The sequence below is a fragment of the Oryctolagus cuniculus genome, chromosome 18, assembly GCF_964237555.1.
Source record: "Oryctolagus cuniculus chromosome 18, mOryCun1.1, whole genome shotgun sequence".
Classification (NCBI taxonomy): Eukaryota; Metazoa; Chordata; class Mammalia; order Lagomorpha; family Leporidae; genus Oryctolagus; species Oryctolagus cuniculus.
The window spans coordinates 69,480,531-69,508,435 of record NC_091449.1 but is presented as its reverse complement, the minus strand read 5'-3'; the positions used below and the strand labels follow the sequence as shown (position 1 = coordinate 69,508,435).

The following is a 27,905-nucleotide window of genomic DNA, read 5'->3' as shown; positions in this document are numbered from 1 at the left end:
AGCTTCTCTCTTGCCAGCCTCACTGAAAACCAAAACCATGAAGGCATGGGGAAGGTGCTGCCATGTGGCTCACATGGAAGCCAGACAATGCTGACAGGGCATTCCAAGTTGCCCTGTGTCCCTGTGGGACACACACCCTGATGAGGTCACATGCACTCCTGTAAACCTCATGTTGCCGATGACAGCAGGAGAAACACAGGTACCTTTGGGTGGTCTTGCACACAGCTGCTGGGAAAACGATGAGTTCAGTCTCGTCTGCACAAGCAGCTGCTGGAAGCGGATCCCCTGGAGGCACTGCAACCACAAAGCATTCACTCATGAGCCTCCTGAGTCTGCTGCCAATATGATTCAAATAAGATGAACAGAAATCAAATTCACTTCAGAAATAAAAAAAAAAAAATGTATATAGTCTCCCATAGCAAGGAAAGCAAAAAAACAGCCATTTCTAGCCCGAGATAATTTTAGTAACTTAAAACATCACTGCTTCAAAACACAATTTTAAGACTAAAACCGGGGCTGGCGCTGTGGCACAGCGGGTTAATGCCCTGACCTGAAGCACCGGCATCCCATATGAGTGTCGGTTCGAGACCCGGCTGCTCCACTTCCGATCCTGCTCTCTGCTATGGCCTGGGAAAGCAGTAGAAGATGGCCCAAGTCCCTGGGTCCCTGCACCCTCATGGGAGGCCCAGAAGAAGCTCCTGGCTCCTGGCTTTGGATCGGCACAGCTCCGGCCATTGCAGCCAATTGGGGAGTGAACCAGTGGATGGAAGCCCTCTCTCTCTCTCTCTCTCTCTGCCTTTCCTCTCTCTGTATAACTCTGACTTTCAAATAAATAAATAAATCTTAAATTAAAAAAAAAAAAAAAACACTAAAACCTCAGAGCCAGTGTTGTAACATAATGGGTTAAGCCACCACCTGTGCCACTGGCATCTCATATGAGCACAGGTTTGAATCCCGGGTACTCCACTTCTCATCCAGCTCCCTGCTAATGAGCCTGGGAAAGCAGCAGAAGATGGCCCAAGTGTTTGGGCTCCTGCACCCACATAAGAGACCAGGATGCAATTCCAGGCTCTTGGCTTTGGTCTGGCCCAGCCCCAGCATTGCAGTCATTTGGGGAGTGCAGCAGCAGATGAAAGATATCTTCCTCCCTCTCTCCCCACCATAACTCTTTCAAATAAATGTATCTTAAAAAAAAAAAAAAAAAAAAAAAAAAAAGCCGGCGCCGTGGCTCAATAGGCTAATCCTCCACCTAGCGGCGCTGGCACACCGGGTTCTAGTCCCGGTCGGGGTGCCGGATTCTGTCCCGGTTGCCCCTCTTCCAGGCCAGCTCTCTGCTGTAGCCAGGGAGTGCAGTGGAGGATAGCCCAAGTCCTTGGGCCCTGCACCCCATGGGAGACCAGGATAAGTACCTGGCTCCTGCCATCGGATCAGCGCGGTGCGCCGGCCGCGGCGGCCACTGGAGGGTGAACCAACGGCAAGGAAGACCTTTCTCTCTGTCTCTCTCTCTCACTGTCCACTCTGCCTGTCAAAAAATTAAAAAATATATATATACATAAATAAAATAAAAGAAAAGAAAAGAAAAACTACAAAAAAAAAAAAAGACTAAAAGTTCATGAAATTGACATGCTGAGAGAGAGAGTATGATGCATCTTGGTCAGGCAAGGGGTGATGTTTCTAACAGGCCAATAAAGCAAATAATCTGCCAGACCCCCTTTCATTTTCTTTAGTCCTCAGAAAGGAAAATACTAGTTTTTTACCATTAGCTGCTAACACCACTTAATACATTATTTAAAGATAAGAATAGTGATTTTTAAATTTTTTTTGGCTATTACCAGTCAAAATCCACTACAACAAAAACTACTACAATAAAGGATAACATGCTAAAAAATAATAATAATATATTAGGGGCAGTGCTGTGGCATAGCTGGTTAAGCAGCAGCCTACAGGGTGCGCCCATTCGTGTCCATTTCTGATCCAGCTCCCTCCTAATGTACCTGGGAAAAGCAGAGGAAGAGGGCCCAAGTACCTGGGCCCTTGTACCCATGTGGGAGATCCAGAAGAAGCTCCTGGCTTTGGCCTAGCCCAGCCCCTGACCCTTGTGGCTATTTGGGGAATGAACCATCAGATGGAAGATGTCTCTCCCTCTCTCCTTCTCTCCTTCTCTCTCTCTCTCCCTCCCTCCCTCCCTCCTTCTGTCTCTCCTCTCTGCAACTCTGCTTTTGAAATATATAAACCTTTTTCAAAAAATAAATTTAAAAATCCAAGTACACTCACTAACCCAATATTAATTGTATTAACCAAAGTCCCAACATAACTAAAGAAAGTGAATTGTCCCCAATATTTTACCATAATGAAACTGGACCTGCAGGTGATGACAGCCGCTGAGTCAACATCCAGGGTGAGACAGGTTCTGTGCTACCATCCCAAAGTAAATCTGCTCCCCAACTAGTAACTTGTTAATTAAATAAACTACTCAGATATCCCTATCAAAAGCCAAAAGAATAAAAGGTGGTCATTACTGGGCACCAGCAGGCACCAGGTACATCTTAATTATCTCTTTCAATCCTCACCAACTGTCCTGAGAGTAGGAGCTGTCACACCCACTGCACAAGGAGAAAAGCAAAAACTAGGGCCGGCGCCGCGGCTCACTAGGCTAATCCTCCGCCTAGCGGCGCTGGCACACCGGGTTCTAGTCCCGGTTGGGGCGCCGGATTCTGTCCCGGTTGCCCCTCTTCCAGGCCAGCTCTCTGCTGTGGCCAGGGAGTGCAGTGGAGGATGGCCCAGGTGCTTGGGCCCTGCACCCCATGGGAGACCAGGAAAAGCACCTGGCTCCTGGCTCCTGCCATCGGATCAGCACGGTGCACTGGCCGCAGCGCGCCGGCCACGGCGGCCATTGGAGGGTGAACCAACGGCAAAAGGAAGACCTTTCTCTCTGTCTCTCTCTCTCACTGTCCACTCTGCCTGTCAAAAAAAAAAAAAAAAAGAGGGCCGGCGCCGTGGCTCAATAGGCTAATCCTCCACCTTGCGGCGCCGGCACACCGGGTTCTAGTCCCGGTCGGGGTGCCGGATTCTGTCCCGGTTGCCCCTCTTCCAGGCCAGCTCTCTGCTATGGCCAGGGAGTGCAGTGGAGGATGGCCCAGGTGCTTGGGCCCTGCACCCCATGGGAGACCAGGAAAAGCACCTGGATCCTGGCTCCTGCCATCGGATCAGCGCGGTGCGCCAGCTGCAGCGGCGGCCATTGGAGGGTGAACCAACGGCAAAAGGAAGACCTTTCTCTCTCTGTCTCTCTATCTCACTGTCCACTCTGCCTGTCAAAAAAAAAAAAAAAAAAAAAAAAAAAAAACTAATACAACTAGTCATGGCAGGTATGGGATGAGAACTCTGGTGCCCAATCTCCCAGGACTTCTCCAGGTCTACCCCAAAAAGACAGCAGCTCTGACGCTAGCAGCTCAACATACGCCAGGCAGCCTATATCCCTACAAGTACAAAGTGCTTCAGGCCTCCAAACTTGATAAAACTTGCAATTCCTTGTTGTTTTTTAAAAGATTTATTTATTTGAAAGGCAGAGTGACAAAGAAAGGGAGAGACAGGGAGCAATCTTCCATCTGCTGATGCACTCTCCAAATGTCTACCATAGCAGTCAGAAGCCACGAACTCCATTCAGGTCTCACACGTGAAAGGCAGGAACCCAAGCACCTGGACCATCACCTGCTGCCTCCCAGGCATATCAGCAGGAAGCTGGATGGGAAACATGGAACAGCCAGCACTCTAACACAGGATGAAGGCATCCCACGCAGTGGCTTAACCTGCTATGCCACAAGGTGCTCCCCCACCCCATTTGTTTAATTCATGATGCAATCTTTTAATGATTTTGGTTTTTTTAATTGTTATTTATTTATTTATTTATTTGACAGGCAGAGTGGACAGTGAGAGAGACAGACAGAGAGAAAGGTCCTCCTTTTCCGTTGGTTCACCCTCCAATGGCCGCCGCGGCCGGTGCACCGCGCTGATCCGAAGCCAGGAGCCAGGTGCTTCTCCGGGTCTCCCATGCGGGTGCAGGGCCCAAGGACCTGGGCCATCCTCCACTGCCTTCCCAGGCCACAGCAGAGAGCTGGCCTGGAAGAGGGGCAACCGGGACAGAATCCGGCGCCTCGACCGGGACTAGAACCCGGGGTGCCGGTGCTCTAGGCGGAGGATTAGCCTAGTGAGCCGCGGCGCCGGCCTCTTTTAATGATTTTGTTAGTGGAGCTACTCAGGTGCAATGTAGTTGTCACTGTAAGTTTAAACAATGATCTACTCTCCCATCTTGGAGTTTAGTTTTGGCAAATCAATTCACAGCTCACACTATATAAAGCTTGTTAGACTAGTTTGTGCAAAGCTAAGCTGTGAAGCTCGGCACACCATAGTGTCTTCCCAGTCAGATCAGGAACCAGGTGCCCTTTGTCTGTAACACAGACTCACACACAGCACACGGGTGAAGACTCATCAGGCCTATGAGGCCCTGCCCCTCCTGGCATCACCACCTTCCAGTAACCCCTGCCTTAGTCTGCCCACGCAGAACACGACAGCTGTACTCAGCCAAAGGCAGTAAACTTGCAACTCCAACGCTGCTGCTGCGAAGTCCGGGAAGGGGCACTCGGGCCAGGGCCGCAGGGCTGGCCGGCGGGAGCGCGCCCGGCCCCTCCGCGGGATCCCAGGACTGGCTGGCGGGAGCGCGCCCGGCCCCTCAGGCGGGATCGCAGGGCTGGCCGGCGGGAGCGCGCCCGGCCCCTCAGGCGAGAACACAGGGCTGGCCGGCGGGAGCGCGCCCGGCCCCTCAGGCGGGATCCCAGGACTGGCCGGCGGGAGCGCGCCCGGCCCCTCAGACGGGAACGCAGGGCTGGCAGGAGTGAGCGCGCCCGGCCCCTCAGGCGGGATCGCAGGGCTGGCCGGCGGGAGCGCGCCCGGCCCCTCCGGCGGGATCCCAGGACTGGCCGGCGGGAGCGCGCCCGGCCCCTCAGGCGAGAACACAGGGCTGGCCGGCGGGAGCGCGCCCGGCCCCTCAGGCGGGATCCCAGGACTGGCCGGCGGGAGCGCGCCCGGCCCCTCAGACGGGAACGCAGGGCTGGCAGGAGTGAGCGCGCCCGGCTCCTGGTCGGGATCCCAGGACTGGCCGGCGGGAGCGCGCCCGGCCCCTCAGACGGGATCCCAGGGCTGGCCGGCGGGAGCGCGCCCGGCCCCTCAGAACAGCCGGCCGAGGGCCCGGCAGGCGGCGAGAATGTGGGAAGTGGGTGGGGGCGTGCTCGGTGGACAAATGGATCCAGTAGGTTCAGGCTGGGAGCGACCGCCAACAGTCACGGACACTGCGAAGTGGCCGCGGTCGGAACCACCCCACACGGGTGCAGCCCCAGTCGCCAATTCCCGCCGCTTTTCCGGCCATGGCAGACGCAGGGAGATGACGTCACGGCGGCGCCAATCGAAAACCACAGACCACAGCCCGGAACCAGAGGCAGCGCCTCGCTGCTTACCTGCCGGGCAACGCCGAGAGCCCTCACACCGGTCCCGGCCGTCTTGCCATGTCCGGGGCCGCAACCGCATCGCCACAACACGGCGAGCGGCGCTGCCACCGCTCGACCCCCGGTTGCGGCCACCAGCCGGCGCAACATCCCCCGACCCCACCCGGCCCGAGCGCGCGCACGCGCAGGCTGCAGCAAACGGGTCCTCACGGGGCCACGCCCCCGCGCCCGGGCGGCCCTTCGCTTTAGGTGTCCACGTTACCGCCTGAGTATTGATGCATCCGATCGGGAGCGCGCCCGGCGGCCGAGTCCGGCAAGACGCTAAGGGGATGCCCAGCGCCTGGGGACACTGCGCCTCGGAGGTCTCCAGGGACGCTCACTTCCGGGGTCCTCCACGGGAAGCGGCTCGCGAGAGTGGACATCTGTTCTGTGGCATAGCGGGTAAGGCCGCGGCCTGCAGTGCCAGCATCCCATATGGGCGCTGGTTCGAGTCCGGGCCGCTCCACTTCGATCCAGCTCCCTGCTGGCGGCCTGGGAGCGCAGAAGGTGGCCCAAGTCCTTGAGTTCCTGCATCCGCGTGGGAGACCCGGAAGAAGCGCCGAGCTCCAGGCTAAGGATCGGCGCAGCTCCTGCAGTTCTGGCCATCTGGGGAGTGGGCCAGTGGATGGACGACCTCTCTCTGCCTCTATGTAACTGCCTTTCAGATTTAAAAAAAAAAAAAAAAAAGACGCTTCGGATGCGGCTCCATCCGCCACCCTGAGCCTGGAACACGGGAGCTGACCCGGGACGCAGTGTGCCGTGTTGTTCCCTTCGTGGATGGTCGCTGCGGGCCGCTGGGCGGCTGCTCTGGTACCACTAGAGCGCACGCCGGTCCTGCGCCCGAGAACGCAGGGCTGGCCGGCGGGAGCGCGCCCGGCCCCTCAGGCGGGATCGCAGGGCTGGCAGGAGTGAGCGCGCCCGGCCCCTCAGGCGGGAACGCAGGGCTGGCCGGCGGGAGCGCGCCCGGCCCCTCAGGCGGGAACGCAGGGCTGGCCGGCGGGAGCGCGCCCGGCCCCTCAGGCGGGAACGCAGGGCTGGCCGGCGGGAGCGCGCCCGGCCCCTCAGGCGGGATCGCAGGGCTGGCCGGCGGGAGCGCGCCCGGCCCCTCAGGCGGGAACGCAGGGCTGGCAGGAGTGAGCGCGCCCGGCTAGGAATAGCCCCCGCCGCCCGCCTCCGAGTGAACCAGAACTAGGCGGCGGGTGGACGCCCTCCACCTGCTTCCCCGCGCAGCCCATTTTCTCTGCCAAGTTCGGGAGGGAGCAGAGCAAGCACAGCCCTCCTGGACCTGAGACACGGCTGGGGGGCAGAAATGCCTGGTGAGAGGGCCCTCAACTGCCAAAAGGGGATGGACAGCAGGTACCCTCGACGTCACATTAGAAGTACTGGCATCCCATATGGGTGCTGGTTCGGGACTCGGGTGCTCCACTTCAATCCAGCCTAGGAAAGCAGTGAACGATGGCCCAAATGCTTGGGCCCTGCACCATAATGGGAGACCAGAGGAAGCTCCTGGCTTCGGAGCAGCACAGCTCTGGCCATTGCAGCCACTGGGGGAGTGAACCAGCAGAAGGAAGACCTTTTTCTCTGTAACTCTACCTCTCAAATAAATTTTAAAGTCTTAGAAAAAAACAGAAAATCTAGAAATATCTAGTACTTTGTTTACAGTGGTGGAAACCAGTGAACCATTTGGAAAAGGCTAAAACTGAATCCTAAATAAATAAAATTTTTTAAAAAGGAAGAAAAACTGGGATCCATACCTCACAGCATACACAAGAACAGACTCCAAATGATCAGGGTTCTAAGCGCAAAAGTTAAACCATGCAAAAAAAAAAAAAAAAAAAACTGGGTGGCTATAAAGAAAGCTGTGTATGACAGTCAAATGTAAATGAAATGAAGAAAACTTTAACCTGGCCATATAAAAATGTAAACAAAACAGAGGGGATGGGGCCGGCGCTGTGGCGCAGCGGGTTAAAGCCCTGGCCTGGGGCGCCGGCATCCCATGTGGGCACTGGTTCTAGTCCCGGCTGCTTCTCCTCCGATCTGGCTCTCTGCTATGGCCTGGGAAAGCAGTGGAAGGTGACCTAAGTCCTTGGGCCCCTGCACCCACGTGGGAGACCTGGAAGAAGCTCCTGGCTTCGGATCGGCACAGCTCCGGCCGTTGAGGCCATTTGGGGAGTGAACCATCAGACGGATGGAAGACCTCTCTCTCTCTCTCTGCCTCTCCTCTCTCTGTGTAGCTCTTTCAAATAAATAAATAAATAAAAGAGGGGAGTGGCAATGTGGTGCAGGGGCTAAGCCACCACTTGGCAATGCCGCCATCCCGTATCAGAGTGCTGGTTCACTTCTGATCCGGCTTCCTGCTGATGCACAGGGAGGCAGCAGGTGATGGCTTAAGTGCCTGGACCCCTGCCATCCACATGGGATACCTAGATGGATTTCCTGGCTCCTCATTTTGGCCTTAGTCGCAGCTGTTGTGGGCATTTGGGAAATGAACCAGCAGATGGGAGCAGTGTCTCAGTCTCTCAAATCAAGTAAACTTTTTAATGATGATAATACCTGAGGTGGGCACTGTGGTGCAGTGGGTTAAGCCACCACTTGGGATAACCGCATCCTGTGCTGGAGCACTGATTCAAGTCCCTGCTGCTTTGCTCCCCATCCAGCTCCCTGCTAATGCACCTGGGGAGGCAGGAGACGGCCCAAGTCCTTGGGCCCCTGCCGCTCATGTGGGAGACCAGGATGAGCTCCTGGCTGCTGACTAGCCCAGACCTGGCTGTTGTGGCCGTTTGGGGAGTGATCTGCTAAGTTTTCTATCTTCCTCTCTCTGCCTTTCAAATAAATGACTCTGAAAACAATGACACCTACGCAAGGAGAACAGGAATGGCCCTGAGCTACAGTGAGGGTCCCGTCAGTGGGCCCAGCTTGGGAAGATCAAAGATGCTCCCGGCACTAGATGGAGCCTTTGCTGACTCTGCTGTAATCTGCGGTCAGTGTCACTGTGGAGTTAAGGAGACAGCCCTTCCTTCCCACAAGAGGATGCTAGACACAGAAGACACAGCTTCTATTTACTGAATACTCCTTGTGTTCCAGGCGTGCGACATGCTCCCTGGAGCCCCGGCGACCCCAGGAAGCCTGTGATGTCGTTTCAGAAGCGAAGGCTCGGGAACATGTTCCTCTAAACTGTCTCGCACTCACTCCTTGGTCTGACATCAACATCCCCCTCTCTCCCACTCAGGAAATTTGAGCTCGCCCCAAGTAACATTTTACTCCACTAGATAAGGAAGGCAGTGAGTTTTTAAGTTGACAGTCTTGGCTTTGTCCCAGATTCACCACACAGAGAAAGTCTGAGAACACATATTTAATGAAACAGTGACAGTGGCATTGCTGCAACTCTCAGGCCAGCCTGGTCCACGCCGTGGGGCCACGCTTAGCTGTCCTTTCTTCTGCAAGACGCTGGCCATGTAATTCAGTTCACTGCTAGGTTCTTCTATACTGCAGGCTCACAGAACCTACCCATGATTCAGTTTACAGGCTTTATCATCCAGAAAGGGCAGGTGGAGAGGAGGTGCTGGTGGAGGAGGCATGGGGTGGGGGAGGGTATTAAAAAAATGGGCCCCAACCCTTTATCCAATAAATGCCAGCATAATAACGTTTTCTATGGGCACAGTGATTTATAATGAGTAATGTGATGTTGACTACACAGGAGATACCCACATGACAGACATGTGATGCAGTCGTGAGAGATGCACAGACTAGGGGTGTAGGAAAAGGGCATTTGGTCTTTAATCCCCTCTCCAGTCCCAGAGGAAAGAGAAGCCCACTGTGATTCAGCCTCACGTCACACTCTCGATCCTCTCACTGTTCTACCCTGAGATAGGTGCACACTGCGATCTCCATTCTCCAGGCATGGAAACAGAAAACACAGCAAGAGCTTTGCTAAACAGCCCTGACGGCAAGGGGCAAGAGAAAGGTGACAGATTCCTTACATGGGCCAGCCAGCTAAGCTGACTGTTCTGGCTGAGGTCTCCTCTTGGGCCTCCTGGTCAAAGGTTATGATGGCCTCTGCCACTGCCCAGGTGTTGGCCATGTGCATCAACAGCCAAGCACAGTCCAGGGCAATGAGGAAAAAGGCAGACACAAGCAGCCCCCGCTTCCTAGGGGTGAGAGATTGGGAAGCTGCGTCCTGAAGCATCCCTCCCCATAGCCCCCACAACCTCAGGACTCGTAAAGTGCAAACACTGAGCCCCAGTGTGCCCCATCCCACCCCGTGTCCAGGGCACCCTCCACATGGGGCGAGCAACCACCTGTCAGGGGTTCCCTTGAGCACATGCTCCCAGCTTCTGACCTCTGGCGTCCAAACAGGAAGCTCCTGGCTGGTCATCTCAGCGCACAATGGCAGAAGGATGGAGCGCCTCTGAGGCAGAGCTGGTTTCACCAACTGCCACTCAGGCCTACCCTTCTGCCTAACCTCCAACCTCCCCGGGCAGAGTCTCTGCCACACACTGGAGCATGGGACACCCTCCTTGGGCTGAAACCCCCAGCTGCCAGCTTGGAGCACCAGGACAAGGTGGGCTGGGCCACGGCGGAACAGCAGCATTGCACGCAGCAGGGCAAGTTCCACAGCCCCTCCCCCCCCTGTAGTGCAGACAGCACTGACAGTGCACACTGGAGGCTTGGCTGGGGCGGGGCGGGGCGGGGCCAGGTCTGTCAGGAACGATCATGAACAGCCGTCAGCAACATCCAGAAACCCTCAGATTGGCCAGGGGTGCGGGCCAGGGGGCGGGGGTGGCTTGGAGCCTCTGAATAGAACCCAACCCAGCAACTGAAGGTAAAACAGAAGCCTGGGGCTGCTGTGCACAGCCAGCACGCTCAGCTGTTAAAGGCCACTCCTCTGAACCTCCCTGTGGGTCTCAGCCTAAACAGTCGCCAAGGAGGCCAGGACTAATGCAAGGGTATCTCTAGGGCCCAGAAGCCTTGGCCCCAGGTGAATGGAGGGGCTGTATGCCACGGAGGAGGCGAGAAGTCCTTCCCTTCTCCCCTCGGAGTCCAGCAGTGGGAGAGGGGCAGAGACCACATAGCAACCCCTCATCGCTGCACACCCAGTAACAGAAATGCAGCTACCAGAGTCCCAGCAAACACGTGGGCGATGATGGTCCTTGTGAGAACTGCTCACCCACCTCTGGTCCAGCAGGGGTGAAGAGGTCCAAGGGCTGCACCCCAAGGGGTCTCCAGAGCAGAATGGACACCTTGACTTTGGCAATACCCAGCAAGGTGGGTGCTGTCCCCCAGTGCTCTAAGCATCCTCCTCTGGACCAGGCTCCTGGAAGAGCGACTGCTTCCGTAGGGTGAGCCGGGCACACTTGGGACACGTGGTCGAGTTGTCATAGTAGCAGTCCCTGGGGGTGGGAAGACAGGTTGGGGCTCTCTGCACAGAAAATTCTAGCACTGAGGGGCCAGCATTGCGGAGCAGCGGGCTAAGCTGCCGTCTGCAGTGCTGGTGTCCCATATGGGTGCTGGTTCAAATCCTGCCTGCCCTACCTCTGATGCAGCTCTCTGCTATGCACTTGGGAAAGCAGCTTGGGCCCATGTACCCACCCAAGAGACCTGGATGGAGTTCCTGGCTTTGGCTTTGGGAAGTAAACCAGAATATGGGCCAGACGTCTCTCTCTCTCTCCCCCTCCCTCTCTCTTCCTCCCTCCAACTGTGCCTTTCAAATAAATAAATAAATCTTTAAATGAAAAAGAAAAATTCTGCCACTGAATCTTCATACACTCCCATTATCCCCCACACAGGGCAGCAGGCAGGGAGATGGGATTAGGTGCTACCACAGGGCAGATGCAGGGCAAGTGCAGGGATCACACTCTGCGCGGCTGTGAGGCCTGTGTGAGGGGAGCACTTGCCTCTCCCATGGGGTGGGTATTCACACTGCCCACCACCAGGACAGTGCACGCTCCCAGGTCACACCCAGGCTCTGAGCTCTCAGTCAGCTACTAGCACCTGCCTTCAACACTGTGTGCACAGCTCCCACTCAAGGTTCCCAAACTATGTATCGAGGCACCCCAGGGCACCGCCGCCTCAGTCGGGTCTTTGAGAACACATCTGTCAGATACCACACAAAGCACTCTCTCCAGGAAGCTCACAGCCCACATCAGTGTCTGTGGCAGCCCCTTCTGTAACACCCTAGCATTGCAAAGGCAAGGTTTTGGCAGTCACTGTGTTAAAGAGAAAACGCCAGGCAAAACAGTGTGGACAGACAGGGCTGGTATGTCCTGTCTGACGGCAGGTTTGAGAAGGTGTGCAGGGCTCTGGAGGTAAGGAATTGTGCTTCTCGAAGAAAGAAACTAAACTATTTCTCTTGTAATGTGTGTGGACGATCTTTCTAAACAGCCACCAAATCTTTATGGCCATAAACTTACAACACTGTTTGAGTGTAAGCACTTAACAAAACATGCTAGGTATTTCTTTTGGTCTAGGGACACTTTGAAAAACTACCAAGACACTAAGGGTGCCAGGAACTAAGTACCGCACGGACTTGTGGCCTATACCAGCCCTGAAAGAGCGACTTCAATCCTGATGGAGAAAGGAAGCAGTTTGGATGCTGGCCGAGGCGGGCCTTTAGGGGTTCATGCTCCCCAGCCCCACAGATGTCCACTCCTGATGGAACTTTTAATTACGTCATCAACTGCAGGATCAGCAAAGACCCAAATACCTTTCTGTCTGCCTGTCTGCCTCAGGGGAAGGCGTGCAGGCTCACACAAGGTCAACAGGGCTGAGGCAGAGGGGAGGGGCAGCACTCAGTCTGAGGGAAGTTCTGTCCACACCCACCTGTGGAAAACGGCGGAGCAGTCGGTGCACACAGACGTGTGGCTGTCAAACGGGAACAGCACGTCCCCCTCTCGGCAGAGCTCACACACGAAGCCCTTGGCCTGGCACCGCTGGAGGAGATTGGGGACGGAGGCAGGTAAATGCCAACCTTGAAGAGTCCTCTGAGGCCAGGGACAGGGCTGAGCTTTCGCTCCCGCTCATCCCAGCCATCCAGATGGGGGGCAGGGGGCGACCCACCTCGCAGTCCAGCTTGATGTGCTTGGCAAAGAGCGTGTGGATCTCGGTGAGTGAGCAGCCAAGGCGGCCCATGTGGACGTCCAGGAGGTCCTGGACAGAGTACATCTCGTCGTTCTCCACAAAATGCTGCCGGTCCTGGAGCTGCCAAGTTGCAGCGGCTGTGACCCCAGCACAGGTGAGGGCCCCTCCCCAGTCCTCACCCACAGCCGCTCCCACTGTCAGGGCTCAGAGTGCTCGAGGAAGCCCAAGCTTCAAATGGCGTCTGGGCCCTGACAGCAGAATCCAGGAACCTGAGAAAGCCAGCAGGTGAAGACGGGCCCAGGCCCGCGATCCCTCACCTGAAGGCCTCCTGCCACGCTCCACGCTCCACGCCCCTCGGCACCCCATGCTGGTCACCTCGCTGCCCCCCGTTGCTCCAGCTTGCCCCTTCCCTTGCCAGCTGGGCGCGGCCCCCCAACCCCCACAGGCCCCATCCCTTCCCTGCGTTCTCTCCCCCACAGGGCTCGCCACCCACACATCACCTTATCTGTCTCGGCTCCCCTGCCTGATGGGTGCTCTGGGAGGCAAGGATTCCTGCTTAGGTTGTTCACTGCTCCCCAGAATCTAGAACAGCATCTGTGAATACTGACTAAACAAATAGGTGAGCCCTGAAAGCCGTGCTGGTGGCAGTCCCGCCCGAGAAGGCTCACCAGGTCCAGCCCCGTGCAGACTCTCATGGAGCCCAACGGGACAACACCGGCTTCTCTAACGAGAATGCTTCTGAAGGCAGAACACCTGTTCACTTATTTCACACCTAATACTTCTTGGGCAGAGTTCTGGAGGAACTCGACTAACAGCAAAGTACAGAGAGAGCCGAGTGTGAGGTGTGCCCACCGCCCTACTTGCTCTGAGTTCCCAGCCCGGGGCCGGTGCCTCTGGCGATCTGACCTGCAGCAGCAGACGTGCCTCCATGGCCTCCTTGCAGGTGATGAAGTAAGGCTTCATGAGCAAAATGTCCTGGCGCAGCTTCTGCAGATGAGCAGAGGGGGAAGGCCTCAGCCAGGACGCAGGGGTGGCCCTGCCGCCACGCCTGCGCCGGTTCATGGGCAATCTGTGGTCACCCACCTCGTCCTCTGGGTGACACAGGGTCACTAAGGGGCAGGGAAGGGGCTTTGAAAGACCTGAGGATGGACCCAGACCTGAAGTCTCTGGCCAAGCTCAAGTTCAAATCACAGCTCCCGGGCTATGCAGGAGCCCGAGGTTCATTTATCATTTATCACTGTCTGCCAAATCCACCATTTACTTGACCTGAGCCCAGCACAGCCCCACAGGCACAGAAGCCACCTACCTGGGAGCCGGCAGCCCCAGGGCCAGCACGGGGCTCCATCTGACACCCTGAGCCAGACTAGACTGCCTTTCAAAACCCACATCCCTCGTCAACCGTGAGCCCGTGGCAGGTCAACTCGCTCAGTTTCAGTCCATAAAATGCAATTAACCCCTTTCCACTACCTTGCGCAAGACTCTGTCATCTCCTGTCTGGACTGTAGCACCAGTCTGACTTGGCCCCTGCCCTCCCTCCTCCCTCACTCCTGGCTAAGAGAGTGGCTACTGAGCACCAAAAGTGTCTGGTCTGAACTGAGACACCTTGAGAGTAGAATACACGCTGGAATTCAAAGATGTGACACGGAAAAGAAATGTAAAACTTCAGGGCTAGCACCGGGGCACAGTAGGTTAAGCAACTCTGCAGCACCGGCATCCCATATGGGCACTGGTTCAAGGCCAGCTGCTCTACTTCCGATCCAGCTCTCTGCTATGGCCCAAGCACACAGCAGAAGATGGCCCAAATCCTTGGGCCCCTGCACCCACGTGCAAGACCCAGAAGAAGCTCCTGGCTCCGGATTGGCCCAGCTCTGGTCATTGTGGCCATTTGAGGGGTGAACCAGCAGATGGAAGTCCCCTCTGTCGCCCTCTCTCCATCTATAACTCTGCCTTTCAATAAATAAATAAATCTTAAAAAAAAAAAAAAAGTGGCTGGCACCACAGCTCAATAGGCTAATCCTCAGCTTGTGGCGCCGGCACCCCGGGTTCTAGTCCCGGTCGGGGCGCCGGACTCTGTCCCGGTTGCTCCTCTTCCAGTCCAGCTCTCTGCTGTGGCCCAGGAGTGCAGTGGAGGATGGCCCAAGTGCTTGGGCCCTGCACCCCATGGGAGACCAGGAGAAGCACCTGGCTCCTGGCTTCGGATCGGCACAGTGCGCCAGCCACAGCAGCCATTGGAGGGTGAACCAACGGCAAAAGGAAGACCTTTCTCTCTCTGTCTCTCTCTCTCACTGTCCACTCTGCCTGTCAAAAAAAAAAAAAAAAAAACATGAACTATCTCAACAATTCTGTATATTGCTTGCACACTGAAAGAATCTTTCAGATGTATGGTGTTAAATAAAATATACTATTAAAATTAACCTCACCTGGTTTCATTTCACTTATTTCATGTGGCTACTAGACAATTTAAAATTGCCTCCATGCCTGACATCCAATCGCTAACGGAAGTAGCTCTGGCATTTTCAATCCAAAGGAGTGCCCAGGCTCAGAACGTGCCGCAGCCCCCACAGGTGCCTGAGGCGACAGCCCTGCCCACCGCTGGGGCCCTCAGCCTTACCCGGATCTCCACGAGCTCCTCCACGTAACTGAACAGCAGAGGGTTGATCTCCCGGAGCCTGAGCACTGGCCGGGACACCATGAGTGCCAGGTAGCGCATGCTGCAGCGAGACACCTAGGGGCATGGCCGAGTGACTGCCCCTGGGGGGTCACGCCCCCCTCCCAGCCACTCAGGGAACAGGGATCTCCACCCTCACCTTTACCCCATCCCAGCTCCCCCCTCTGCCATCTGCAGACTGGCTCTGCCTCCCCAGAGCTGAGACCCTGCCCTCCAGACCAGCACCTTGCGGGGCTCGAAGTCCCAGTTGTGCACGACCCGTGCAGGGATGACGGCCAGGTCATTCCAGTGGCAGTGGCTGCAGTAGTACTGGCCGGTGTAGTCGCACTGCCGCGCCTCACTGGGCACACCCCCTGCAGGGGTGGGTGTGAGGTCAGACTCCCGGCTCCCATTTCCCCTCTCACAGCCTGCAGGGACAGACTCCGCAGGCCAGGAGACCTCAGCCAGTCCCCGTGTCACTGCCACAGGACTCCCGAGGGGCCACAGCACACACATGACTACCGCGCACTTTCCCAGGCCCTGTCTGTAAAAGAAAGCCACACAGACGCTGAGCCAGGCCCCAGCCCCACAGGCAGATGACCTGGGCAAGTCACGAGACAGCTGGAACCTCAGTCTGACTGAGTGGGAACAGAAAACAATGCCCCTACCAGTCCCTCTCCCTTGCTGAGGACAAGCAGGCATGGCTGCACCCACAGATCTGCTCAGCTGCCTGCTGGGTGCCTGCGTGCCCAGCTGCCCCGACCACAGCCCCATCTCACTCTGTCCCCACCAGCACTCGGCACAGCGGTAATCCTGGCCGTCCAGCCCTGTCTCAGGGCTGTGCCCAGCTGTCCCGACCACAGCCCCATCTCACTCTGTCCCCACCAGCACTCACGCAGAGAGATGGGTGCCCGGCACTCGGCACAGCGGTAATCCTGGCTGTCCAGCCCTGTCTCAGGGCAGATGTTCAGCTCGTACTCAGCTTGATGGCTGACTTTGGAGCTCACACAGGGCTTGGAGATGAGGTTCAAGCACTTGCTGTGACACCGGTAGCAACACCCTGGAGCGGGAAAAACAGTCACAAACCTCTCAGAGACGGGTGGGGCTGGGGTCGTGGTACAGCAGCTTGGGCCACCACCTGCGATGCCGGCACCCTGGACTGGCGTGCTGGCTCTAGCTCCAACTGCTGTGCTTCTGATCCGCCTTCCTGCTCATGCACCCGGGAAGACAGCAGAGGACTACACAAGTGCACGGGCCCTGCCACCCACACGGGAGACCAGGATGGAGTGACTGGCTCTTGGCTTTGGCCTGGCTCAGCCCTGGCTGTCGTGGGCATTTGGAGAGTGAGTCAGTGGACAAAGATCTCCCTTTCTGCCTTTTAAACAAATACGTCTTCAAAAGGCAGCAGCAGGGAGTAGGAACCATCCAGCCCACGCTGGCCTCCAGCCAGCCCTGCCCTGCAGCCTCTACTCAGACACCCAGGTCCACTCATAGCCTTCTGCTCCCACAACAGATCTCAGAACCTGCAAGACTTCATGTCCCCAACCTCCGACCCTCTTAACTCCAATCTCCACACCTGGGGACCACCCCGCCATCCCCACCCACCAAAGCCCAGCTGTCCACATGCAGTCCCTCTTCTTCTGTCTCCACCCTGCCCCCAGCTTCCCATCCTGGGTCACACCCCCTTTCCAAACCTCAGCCACCTCCAGAGTGCCACCACCCTCGCCTCCCACCTTTGCCCTCCCTCTTCCAGTCCACTATTAAAACCTAAGTGTAGGGGCCTGCACCATGGCATAGCAGATAAAGTGGTGCAAGTGGTTTGAGTCCCGGCTGCTCCACTGCTGATCCAGCTCCCTGCTTTGGCCTAAGAAGCCAGCAGAAGATGGCCCAAGCCCTTGGGCCCCTGCACCTGCGTGGGAGACCCAAGAAGCTACAGGCTCCTGGCTTCGGATCAGCCCAGCTCTGGCCACTACAGCCATTTGAGGAGTGAACCAGAGAATGGAAGACCTCTCTCTCTGCCTCTCTGTACCTCTAACTCTTAAATAAACAAATCTTAAAAAAAAAAAAAAAACAAGTATGGGGCCGGCGCTATGGCAAGTTAAGCCACCACCTTCACTTCAGCACCAGCATCCCAAATGAAGGCTGGTTTGATGCTCAGCTGCTCTGCCTCTGATCCAGCTCCCTGCTAATGCACCTGGGAAAGCAGCAGATGGCAGCCCAAGTGCTTGGGCCTCTACACCCATGTGGGAGACCCAGAAGAAGCTCCTGGCTTTGGTTTGGCCCAGCTCTAGGCATTGCGGCCACTGGAGAGTGAACCAGCAGACATAAGATCCATCTCTCTGTTTCTCCCTCCCTCTCTCCTTGTAACTCAACCTTTCAAATCAATAAATATTCTTTTTTTAAACCCTAAGTGTGTCCAGCAGCCACCTCTGAGGCCGACCCTACCATACCTCCCCTCAAGCAGCGCCCCAACCACACTGCTCTCTGCACACTGGACACCCAGCGACCACAGGGCCTCCAACATGGGGCTCCTGCATTCCTATGCTCATTCCTGGACTGCCAAGTGTCAGCTTGAACACAATGATGCCTCTTCATTCCACCCTTACGTGGTGCCCACTCCATCCCCCACACAAGCCATTCCCTGCTTCTCTTCGCTGTGCTATGTCTGGCATTTACCAGTCTGACTTCTTATCCAGAGCAGCACAGTCCAGTGTGGTGGCCACAGCCTCGTGTGTCCAGAGAACACTTGCAGGGCACACAGCACAGCCGTGAAGTGAGCCCAGTGACAGCAGTGAGCTTCTGGTCTCTGGCATCCCTGAACACAACCCAGACATGGACGCAGAGCTCTGAGCTGCTCTGCCCTGCCCTGGGGACCAGCAGCACCTGTCTCCACCTAGGCCCACCTGTGCAGGTGTACCAGGTCTGGATGAGCCCCCAGATGATGGTGTTGCACTTGTCGCAGGTCTGCTTGACACTCTTGCTCTTCTCCTTGTAGAAACGGTGCTGGAGGAGGACTCGGATATTGGGCTCGTCCTCACTGGGGTCCTGCAGACAGAGGGCCAGAGCGTGGTCCCTGGTGGGCTGGGCTGCAGCGCCTTCCCCACCACACAAGCCCCTCAGTGCATTTCTTACAGGCAACACTTGTAGCAGACTGAGCTTGAATCCAAGGCCAGGTCCTCTTTCCCCTTCAGCAACAGAACCACCACCCCTCTGTGTGGGTCAACCAGCTAACACACCACCTTCCCAGCATCCCCTGCAGCTAGGTGGGACTGCACTGGGGCCATCGGCACGTGAGCAGGAATGACACGGCCTTCCTGCCTCCCCCCTACTGCCAGCTGGATGCAGACCCCATCTTGGGTTTCCCCAGGGACTGGCAGACCGGCAAAAGACTTCCAACGCCATCTGCTGCCACATGGACCCTGCACCGACCGCCTATGGGATTTTTATGTGAAGAAAATCACACGTCTCCATGGCCCCACCTAATCCCTACCGAATATGCCACCTAGAATTCCCAGGGGACCAGGTGGACCACCACCACCACCACCACCACCACCACCACCACCCCGTAGCTTCTGAGCCCTAGAACCCACTGCCCCTCCTCCTGTCTCCCTTAGGGGACACCACGTCTGCACCCTGAGCCCTGGGACCTACTACCCCTCCTGCCTCCCTTAGGGGACACCATCTCTCCCACCCTGAGGTCAGACACTTTAGCGGGGAGCCAGTGACCCAGAGCTGGCCCAGGACTGACCCTCACCCTGAGAAAGGGAAGCGCTCATCTGTGCAGGACCACCACGCCAGGGGAGGCCACCTCTGCCACGGCAGCTCAGCCACCAGGGCGAGGTCTGACGCAGCCGGAGGGGCTTGCAGCTAACAAGGTAAACACTCTCTTCCTTCAACTGAAGCTACTGAAGCGGCTTCTGCCCCCTGCAGCCAAGAGGGGTCTAGAATAACAAAGAAATAACCTGCACGTAGGGCCAGGGGCCCTCTCATTCCCCTGCCTTTCTTGCTACCTCTCTGCCTCAGCCTCTCAGGCCTAGAGGGAGACCCCAGAGGCTGCCCCTTGCGCCCCGCTTCCCGCTCCAGCCCTGGCCCTGGAGGGAGACCCCAGAGGCTGCCCCTGGCGCCCCGCTTCCCGCCCCAGCCCTGGCCCCAGCCCCTCCACGCAGCACCCACCTTCAGCTCCTGCAGCTTCAGCCGGAGGTGGATGAGCCGCACCACGGCATCCTTCTGCTGCTCCGACTGCTCGGGCAGCTCCAGAATCAGCTGCTTGCACTCCTCAATGGCCTGCCGCAGCTGCTGGATGTCAGAAGCCAGGAACAGACCCTGCCCGGGTGGGGGCAGGAACGACAGTCAGGGGCCCACTACAGGCTCTCCGTGTCGAGGCTGGGCCCATCACCACTCAGACCCACAACGGACCTCCACCCAGATGAGGAAACAGAAGCCCAGGAGCCAGAAGCTGCTTCAGGCCTCTGGGAGTGAGCAGCAGGGTAAGAACGCCCACCCAGCTGGACCCGTCCTCCGAGAGGCCTCTCAGGCGCTCTCCAAGGTGACTTCCTCCTTCCAGAAACCCAGCTGCCTTTCCAGCTATGCCACTTCACTGGCTTCTAAAGAGCTTCCCCTCAGAGAACAGCTGGGGAAACGATGCTTGCTGGCCTGAACAGGAAGTGGCCACCAGCCTAAGTTTCAAGCTCAGGCAGACACCAGCAAGGTAGCCTGGAAGGGCCCCCCACCGCCAAGACCCAGATCTTCCGGCTGCTTTCACCACACAGTGGCCCCGCAGCTCAGGCCCCTGCCAAGCCCCCAGACTCAGAAACACCCAGATGTTACTGGGGACGACGCCTGGGAGCGTGGGCTGACTGTCCTCGGGAGCCAAGCCCTCTTCCGTTTGTGCACTAGAGGGAGCGTGGGCTGACTGTCCTCGGGAGCCAAGCCCTCTTCCGTAGGTGCACTAGAGAGCCAGTACTGAGGAGCAGCACCCTGCCCCTCCTCCTGGGAGCTCACGCCATGGCTGAAAGAAAGGGCTCAAAAATGCTACAAAAGACACAAAATACAAATACGGAATATGCAGCTGTACGTGCAAAGCTGGAAGGCACAGACGAGGTGAAAAGTGGGTTCCAACTGGGGGCTCCTGGCTCTTTATTTCACTCTTTTTTTTTTTTTTTTTTTTTTTTTTTGACAGGCAGAGTGGACAGTGAGAGAGAGAGAGAGACAGAAAGGTCTTCCTTTGCCGTTGGTTCACCCTCCAATGGCCGCCGCTGCAGCCGGCGCACCGCGCTGATCCGATGGCAGGAGCCAGGATCCAGGTGCTTTTCCTGGTCTCCCATGGGGTGCAGGGCCCAAGCACCTGGGCCATCCTCCACTGCACTCCCTGGCCATAGCAGAGAGCTGGCCTGGAAGAGGGGCAACCGGGACAGAATCCGGCGCCCCAACCGGGACTAGAACCCGGTATGCCGGCGCCGCAAGGTGGAGGATTAGCCTATTGAGCCACGGCGCCGGCTTTATTTCACTCTTCTTAAAAGAATTATTTATTGGCCGGCGCCGCGGCTCACTAGGCTAATCCTCCACCTAGCGGCGCTGGCACACCAGGTTCTAGTCCTGGTCAGGGCGCCGGATTCTGTCCCGGTTGCCCCTCTTCCAGGCCAGCCCTCTGCTGTGGCCAGGGAGTGCAGTGGAGGATGGCCCAGGTGCTTGGGCCCTGCACCCCATGGGAGACCAGGAAAAGCACCTGGCTCCTGGCTCCTGCCATCGGATCAGCGCGGTGCGCTGGCCGCAGCGCACTGGCCGCGGCAGCCATTGTGGAGGGTGAACCAACGGCAAAGGAAGACCTTTCTCTCTGTCTCTCTCTCTCACTGTCCACTCTGCCTGTCAAAAAAATAAAAAATAAAAAAAGAATTATTTATTTATTTATTTAGTTATGGCTTGAAAGGCAGAGTGACAGAGATCTCCCATCTGCTGCTTCATTCCCCAAACGTGTATAAGAGCTGGGCTGGACCAGGCGGGAGCCAGGCGCCTGCGCCTCCCTCCAGGTCGCCCGTGGGGGTGGCAGGGACCCGAGTGCTGCAGGCCTCATCGCCTCTGCCTCCCAGGTGCATCAGCAGGGAGCTGCACCAGAAGCAGAGGCAGGCAGGCTGGTGTGGGGCACAGGCGACTGCCTGCCCTGAATCCTTTTCACTTAAGCTACACTTCAATGTTTCTACAGAGTTTCTAAAAATTAAAAGCCTTACAAACTTTTTGTAAAAAACTGAGCCCTTTTATTGCTTTTCTTCAGAATAAGCATTCTGTGAACAGAATATAGAACAAATCAACAAGAGGTGCAGAGGTTGCGGGAAGCAGGCAGGCGGCTTCTCTCTCTCTGTCCCCCACCCTCACCTTGCAGCATGTCCACAGGATTCCAGAGAACCCCAGCAGATCCAACTGTCACATCTGCTTCTCAAGGACCTGGGGCTGGGGAGAGGGGCAGGCCCACGTCTCCAAGCCTCGCCCAGGACGTCTCCAGCGGCCCTCAAACGGGCTCTGAGCGTGGAGTCAGGCCCAAGGACTGCTCCACCACCAACACGTGAGACACAGCCCAGCCCACCCATCCCCTGCCCCCCAGACCCCAAACCTCACCACAGGCCGGGAAAAGTGGTCTTCAGACAGCCCCAGGTCCATCACGCGCTCAGTGCAGCGGAACTCCGGCTCCCCCAGGGGCAGCTCGGGCAGGGTCTCTAAAGGAAGAGGGCACAGGTGTGCAGGGCAGCGGAGAGAGGGGCCGGTCTGCCCCACTTGCCCACATCCCTCAGGGAGGAGGCACTGCAGGGAGCGGCTGTCCACCTGGCACTTGCAAAGGAACGCAGCTGCTGGTGCAGGCAGCAAACAGCCACCAAAAAATAAAGTGCTGAAAGACGCCCCAACTTCCCAGCAGGAACCCCCGTATAAACGCGCCGAGTGAAGACAGGACACTGGAAGCCTGCACTGCGAAACCCAGGAACCTCAGCATGGCTCTCTGTACCCCTGGGTCACAGCCCCCCACAGCCTCCTGACCCCCAGATCTTGGCTCTGAGTTCACTGCACCTGCTGCGTGCTGGGCCCTGGGACGCAGTAGAGACTGATGAGACACAGATCCCCTCCTCAGAAGCATGCGTCCCAGGGGAGGAGCAGAAGCCAGCTAAGGAGCAGGAGAGTGATTCCACAGCGAGGCCCTGCCCCTGGCAAGGCCAGCAGGGTCCAGGGAGGGTGGGGGCCGGGCAGGGGTCCAAGGGCCCAGCCCCGCCCCGCCCCCGCACCCACCTTCAGAAGCAACTTCCAAGACCTCCTCACGAGGCCCCTGCTCATGCTGCCGCGGCCCGAGCTGCTTGTTGAAAGGGTTGAGGTGGGCCTGCCGGAACCGGGCCAGCTTCTCATCATATTCCATAGCATCGCCCTGTGGGGCCAAGCAGGGGTGAGGGCTCAGCGCCCAGGCTCGCGTGGACCATCGCTTCTCCCCACCCCTCTTCCTGTGCTACTTTCCTGGGGGTGGGAGGATGACAGCCACCCCCCCACAGCCTTGAACCTCAGCCCGTTCCACAGGCCATCTCAGTGGCCACCACCGAGGCCCCCACTGGTAGCAGAGGAGCCCGCAGCACTGGTGCCCGCCCCATACATAGCATGTGGGCACATGACCCACCCAAGGGTCCCCAGCCACACCGTCTAGAATCCAGGCTCCTCCCCAGGCCTTGGATGCCCCTCTCAGCCCCACCCTGGCCATCAGTCCATGCCCATGAGTCCCATCTCCTGGTACTGGGTTCCTCTTTCCTGACTCAAGACAAGAGCAGCCCAAAACCATGGCTTCCACCACAGGGCTCAGTGTTGATGCTCTGGAGCCAACGCCAGGGTCCAGGCCTACAACCAGGGGGTGACCCTGAGCAGGGCCCACCACACTCCCACTCCTGGAACTGTCAGCACCTGGAGCAACTTTCACCAGCGCCGTCTACACTGGCACCTGGGGCCTGGGTCTAGGCCCCCGATCAGGACACGGCTGAGGCAGCCTTGGGGTCAGGGGAGAGGCAGGTGCCTAGCTCACCACCTGCAGGAGTCACAGATCCGTAACTGCTTCTCCCCTCCCTGGGCTGGGCTGACTGGGCCCAGCAGGGGCAGCATAAGCAGTGTCCAGCCTGGTCCTGGCTGGGCACATTCCACAGCCTCTCTCTGCCTCTCTTCCTCTCCCACAAATGGATCATTGTGAGGGTAAAGTGCACACAAAGGAAGCCCTCAGGGATGTGAGCTGGCAGCCTGGAGGCCTGTGTCCCCCATCAGAGCGTGGCCTGTGTCCCCCATCAGAGCGTGGCCTGTGACCCCCATCAGAGTGTGACCTGTGTCCCCTATCAGAGTGTGGCCTGTGTCCCCCATCAGAGCGTGGCCTGTGTCCCCCATCAGAGTGTGGCCTGTGTCCCCCATCAGAGCGTGGCCTGTGTCCCCCATCAGAGCATGGCCTGTGTCCCCCATCAGAGCGTGGCCTGTGCCCCCCATCAGAGTGTGGCCTGTGTCCCCCATCAGAGCACGGCCTGTGTCCCCCATCAGAGTGTGGCCTGTGCCCCCCATCAGAGCGCAGCCTCCACCTCCCAATCCCAGCTTCTCGCCACCGCAGACCCTAGGAGGCAGCAGTGATGGCTGAAGCAGCTGAGTCCCTGCCTTCCAGGCAGGAGACCTGGACCAAGACCCCAGCGCCCAGCTTAGCCTGGCCCAGTTCTCACTGCAGGCATTTGTGGAGTGAACCAGCACATGGGCATACTCCTTCTCTCTCTCGCTGTGCCTCTCAAAAAATTTTTAAGAATACATAATTAAGGCCAGCGCCGCGGCTCACTAGGCTAATCCTCCACCTTGCGGCGCCGGCACACCGGGTTCTAGTCCCAGTCGGGGCGCCAGATTCTGTCCCGGTTGCCCCTCTTCCAGGCCAGCCCTCTGCTGTGGCCAGGGAGTGCAGCGGAGGATGGCCCAAGTGCTTGGGCCCTGCACCCCATGGGAGACCAGGAGAAGCACCTGGCTCCTGCCATCGGATCAGCGCGGTGCGCCGGCCACAGCACGCCAGCCGTGGCGGCCATTAGAGGGTAAACCAACGGCAAAGGAAGACCTTTCTCTCTGTCTCTCTCTCTCACTGTCCACTCTGCCTGTCAAAAAAAAAAAAAAAAAAAGAATACATAATTAAATTCTCAGTAGCATTCTTCTTTTAAGCTGTGCCGAAAGTACACAAGTGTTCGTTAGCTTTCTCTGCACCCATTACAGTCTGAAATAACTCACAATGATAAAAGACAATCAATTCCGGAACTCTTCTCCTAACACCTTTCCCCAAAAACAAAGAGCCCAGTGGTGTGGGAGCTGAGATCTGAGGCAGTCATCTGGTGGCAGCGGAATAAGGCAGCACCACCCAAGCCCATGCAGGGCTGACACTGGAGTCAGGGCCACCCAGCACCCATGGAGCCCTCCTGCCTGTGAAGCCTCTGTACTGTGTGTGACTGAACAGAAGCTCCAGTCTGGTGGGACCTGGCACCTGCTGACTGGGAGGCACCGAGGACCCGAGTCTCTCCTCTCTCCCCTACTGCCTGATGACTCTGGATGGACCACACAGGACGGTGGGGTGAGAGGCGGACCCCTGGTGCCCAGAACCTCCCCAGAGAAGACCCACAGTGCAGAAAAAGCCATCCCGATATTCACATCCCTCCCTCCAGAGCTGGGAGCCCTCATTGCTGGTTTGTCACATGGTTTCCCGGCCTCTTCTGCACTAGGTGTGGTAATAGGACAGGAACAGGAAGAACATGCAAGACTTTGGGGAACTGCCCTCGAAGGGAGAGGCTGCTGCCGGCTGGGACACAGACGAAACGGTGAAGGTGGGGCAGACACCCCGAGGTGTGACCTAGCGGCCTCAAATGAAGGTGGCAGAATGACCATACTGCAGGTGACTCACGGAGTGGATTCCACTCAAGTGACACACAATAGACCTGTCTACACCACTGTTACTGGGACGGAGGTTTCCGTCCCAGATCCCCACTGGTTACCCAGTAACCCAGCAGCCTGCGGCCCTATCTGAAACCCAGGCCTGCCAGCTCCTAGCAGTGTGACCTCCTGGAAATTAGTAAACCTTTCTCTGCTTCCAATTGCTCATGCCCCAAATGGGAATTACAATGGCAACATACACAGTTACAGGAAAGACTGGTTAATACAAAGTTCCAAGGGCACCCATCAGCACAGAGCAAACACTCCGAGTATCAGCCACAACTTAATAACTATTACCACTGTTACCCTTAAGAACCAAATGATTGGGGCCAGCCCTGCGGCACAGCAGGTAACCAGTATCCCACCTGCTCCACTTCCAATCCAGCTCCCTGTTAACATGGGCCTGGGAAAGCACTAGAAGATGGCCCAAGTGCTTGGACCCCTGCACCCACATGGGAGACCTGGAGGAAGCTCCTGGCTTCTGCCTGCCTGGCCATTTGGGGAGTGAACCAGAGCATGGAAGATCTCTCGCTCTCTCTCCTTTTCTCTCTGTAACTCAGACTTTCAAGTAAATAAATAACTCTTTGAAAATAAAAATCAAGCAGCCTGATTTAAATTCTGTGTCTCCTAGTGAGAGCTGAAACCGCAATTCCTCACCTATGTGTCAGAGAGAAGCAGGATGTGTGCATGCCAGGGAGGCCAGACCCACAGTCCCTGCTATGCAAACTGTAGCCATCAAGCTCTGGTACCCAGCCCAAAGGAACCAAGGGGTGGACATGTGGCCTCGAAACACACTGGGGAAGCCCACCTACCACCTCAGAATGCTGGGTCTGAGTCTCAGCTCCACTAATGCAGACCTCAGGAGACAGCAGGGGGGCTCAGGTGATGGGGTCCCTGTCACCCACGAGGGGGCCTGGACTGTGCTGACACAGACCCAGGCCACAGCAGAGGGGCTCAGGTGATAGGGTCCCTGTCACCCACAAGGGGGCCTGAACTGTGCTGACACAGACCCAGGTGACAGCAGAGCTGGCACAGGTGATGGGGTCCCTGTCACCCACGAGGGGGCCTGGACTGTGCTGACACAGACCCAGGCCACAGCAGAGGGGCTCAGGTGATGGGGTCCCTGTCACCCATGAGGGGGCCTGGACTGTGCTGACACAGACCCAGGAGACAGCAGAGGGGCTCAGGTGATGGGGTCCCTGTCACCCATGTGGGGGCCTGGACTGTGCTGACACAGACCCAGGCCACAGCAGAGGGGCTCAGGTGATGGGGTCCCTGTCACCCATGAGGGGACCTGGGATGCACCGTGTGCTTTCCTAACCGGCCTCGGTGTCTCAGCTTTAGAGCAGTGCCCAGTCAGCCGGGCAGCGCCTCACCGAGCGTCAGCACTGCCCCGCTGGGCGCCCGGTGCCAGCCAGTCCCAAGCTCTGTACCTGCCAGCCCCAGCTACTGTGGGCATTTAGAGAAAAGACCTCTCTCTGTCAGTCATACACATACATACACAAAAGTAAATATCCTCAGAACAGTGAGAATGTGGCCTCCAGCTTCAAGGCCAACAGGGGCAGGGGCAGTTCCCTGACCGCGACGCGCAGGAAACAGCGGCTCTCGTCCACCCCCGAGCGGGCACTAGGCCTGGGGGGGCGGGAGCGGGGCACCGGGCTGGAGGAGGCAGGGGATGCGGGAGCCACCCTCCGACCTCTACGCAGGCTGCACAATCGCGCTGGGCTAAGGGAGGCTACCTGCGGGTGCGGCGACCCCGCCGCGTCTTCCCCGCACGCGGAGCTGGATGCCTGCAACCCCGGAACCCGCGCCCGGAACGGCGGGTAGGGGCGGCCCGAGGGGCCAGCGCCGCGCCACCACCTCAACACGGAACCCCCCCGGACCCCCGTCTGCCGCGGGGCGCCCCGTCTGCTCCCGGCCGGCAGGAGGCTTCCGGGGCCCAGGGCGTGCGGGGCGAGGACTGCCGGCCTGTGAGCGCCCTGGGCCCCGCAGGGCCCCGCAGGGCCCCGCAGGTCCCCGCGGCGCGCGCTTGCTCTGGAGCCCCCGCCCTGCCCTCTGCCACCGCACCCACCCATTGCGGGACGCTGAGACCGAGGCTCCGGGTGGCCCAGCGTCTCCGAGGGCCGCGCAGGTCTCTGGCTCACCGGGCCTTGCACAGCGCTGGAGCCGGTTCTGCGCCCGCGCGGCCGAGGGTGCTCCCGCGCCCCGGCACCCCGGGCCCGCCCCAGGCCCGCGCGCCGCTCACCTGACCGCCGCCGCCCTGGCTGCATCGCCCCCCGCGGCGCCGCGCTCGCCGCTCCGGGTCCCGCCGGGCTGCGCGTTGCTGCCCCCTGCGGCCGGGAGGCTCACGACACCCGCGCCCGCCCCACCGAGCTCACCCCTCGGGGCCTGCCGGACCGCGCGCTGCTGCCCCCCGCGGCCGGGAGGCTCACGACACCCTCCCCGCGCCGATTGTGCCGGGACGGCACCTCATATGCAATTTATTAAAATTTTGAATTTTTTTTTAAAAAGATTTATTTCTTTGAAAGGCAGAGTTATAGAGGGGAGACACAAAGAGAGAGAGAGAGAAAGAAAGAGATATCTTCCATCTGCTGATTCACTCTCCAAATAGCCATGACAGCTGGAGCTGGGCCAGGCCAAAGCCAGGAGCCAGGAGCTTCTTCCAGGTCTCCCACGTGGGTGCAGGGCCCCCAAGGACT

At 57.9% G+C, this 27,905-nt stretch overlaps 2 protein-coding genes across 19 annotated transcripts in view; both read right to left on the bottom strand.

Moving 5' to 3' along the window:
- LOC100342095 (mitochondrial inner membrane m-AAA protease component AFG3L1) overlaps window positions 1-5,710 on the bottom strand; it is a 44,093-nt gene extending 38,383 nt beyond the window's left edge. For 2 of the 4 annotated variants that reach the window (XM_008251958.4, XM_051828945.2), the window contains exon 1: window positions 5,508-5,691. In XM_008251958.4, the coding sequence (XP_008250180.2) occupies window positions 5,508-5,577 (70 nt within the window). In that variant the 5' untranslated portion in view covers window positions 5,578-5,691. Of the gene's footprint in view, window positions 1-203; window positions 295-5,507 lie in introns of all 4 variants that reach the window. The other 2 variants (XM_008251957.4, XM_008251956.4) reach the window with 2 other exon arrangements.
- On the bottom strand, window positions 252-27,561 carry DEF8 (differentially expressed in FDCP 8 homolog). Of its 15 annotated transcripts, none has more exons than XR_011384140.1 (13): window positions 27,351-27,437; window positions 22,528-22,660; window positions 21,868-21,965; window positions 19,432-19,581; window positions 18,162-18,303; window positions 16,154-16,318; window positions 15,505-15,632; window positions 15,223-15,336; window positions 13,518-13,598; window positions 12,591-12,731; window positions 12,354-12,463; window positions 10,706-10,924; window positions 252-294 (listed from the first exon to the last, which is right to left on the bottom strand). XR_011384140.1 is itself a non-coding variant. In XM_051828949.2 (12 exons), the coding sequence occupies exons 2-12, from the start codon at window positions 22,649-22,651 to the stop codon at window positions 10,822-10,824; spliced, it is 1,356 nt and encodes a 451-aa protein (XP_051684909.1). In that variant the 5' UTR covers window positions 22,652-22,660; window positions 27,452-27,561; the 3' UTR covers window positions 8,872-10,821. The 15 variants fall into 15 exon arrangements, 6 of the variants coding, with proteins under 6 accessions (XP_051684909.1, XP_069918977.1, XP_051684908.1 ...); XR_011384143.1 differs by lacking the exons at window positions 252-294; window positions 27,351-27,437 and adding exons at window positions 8,872-9,096; window positions 27,452-27,561; XR_011384144.1 differs by lacking the exons at window positions 252-294; window positions 27,351-27,437 and adding exons at window positions 8,872-9,096; window positions 27,452-27,561 and having other exon boundaries at window positions 12,591-12,725.
- Window positions 27,562-27,905: the final 344 nt, after the last annotated feature.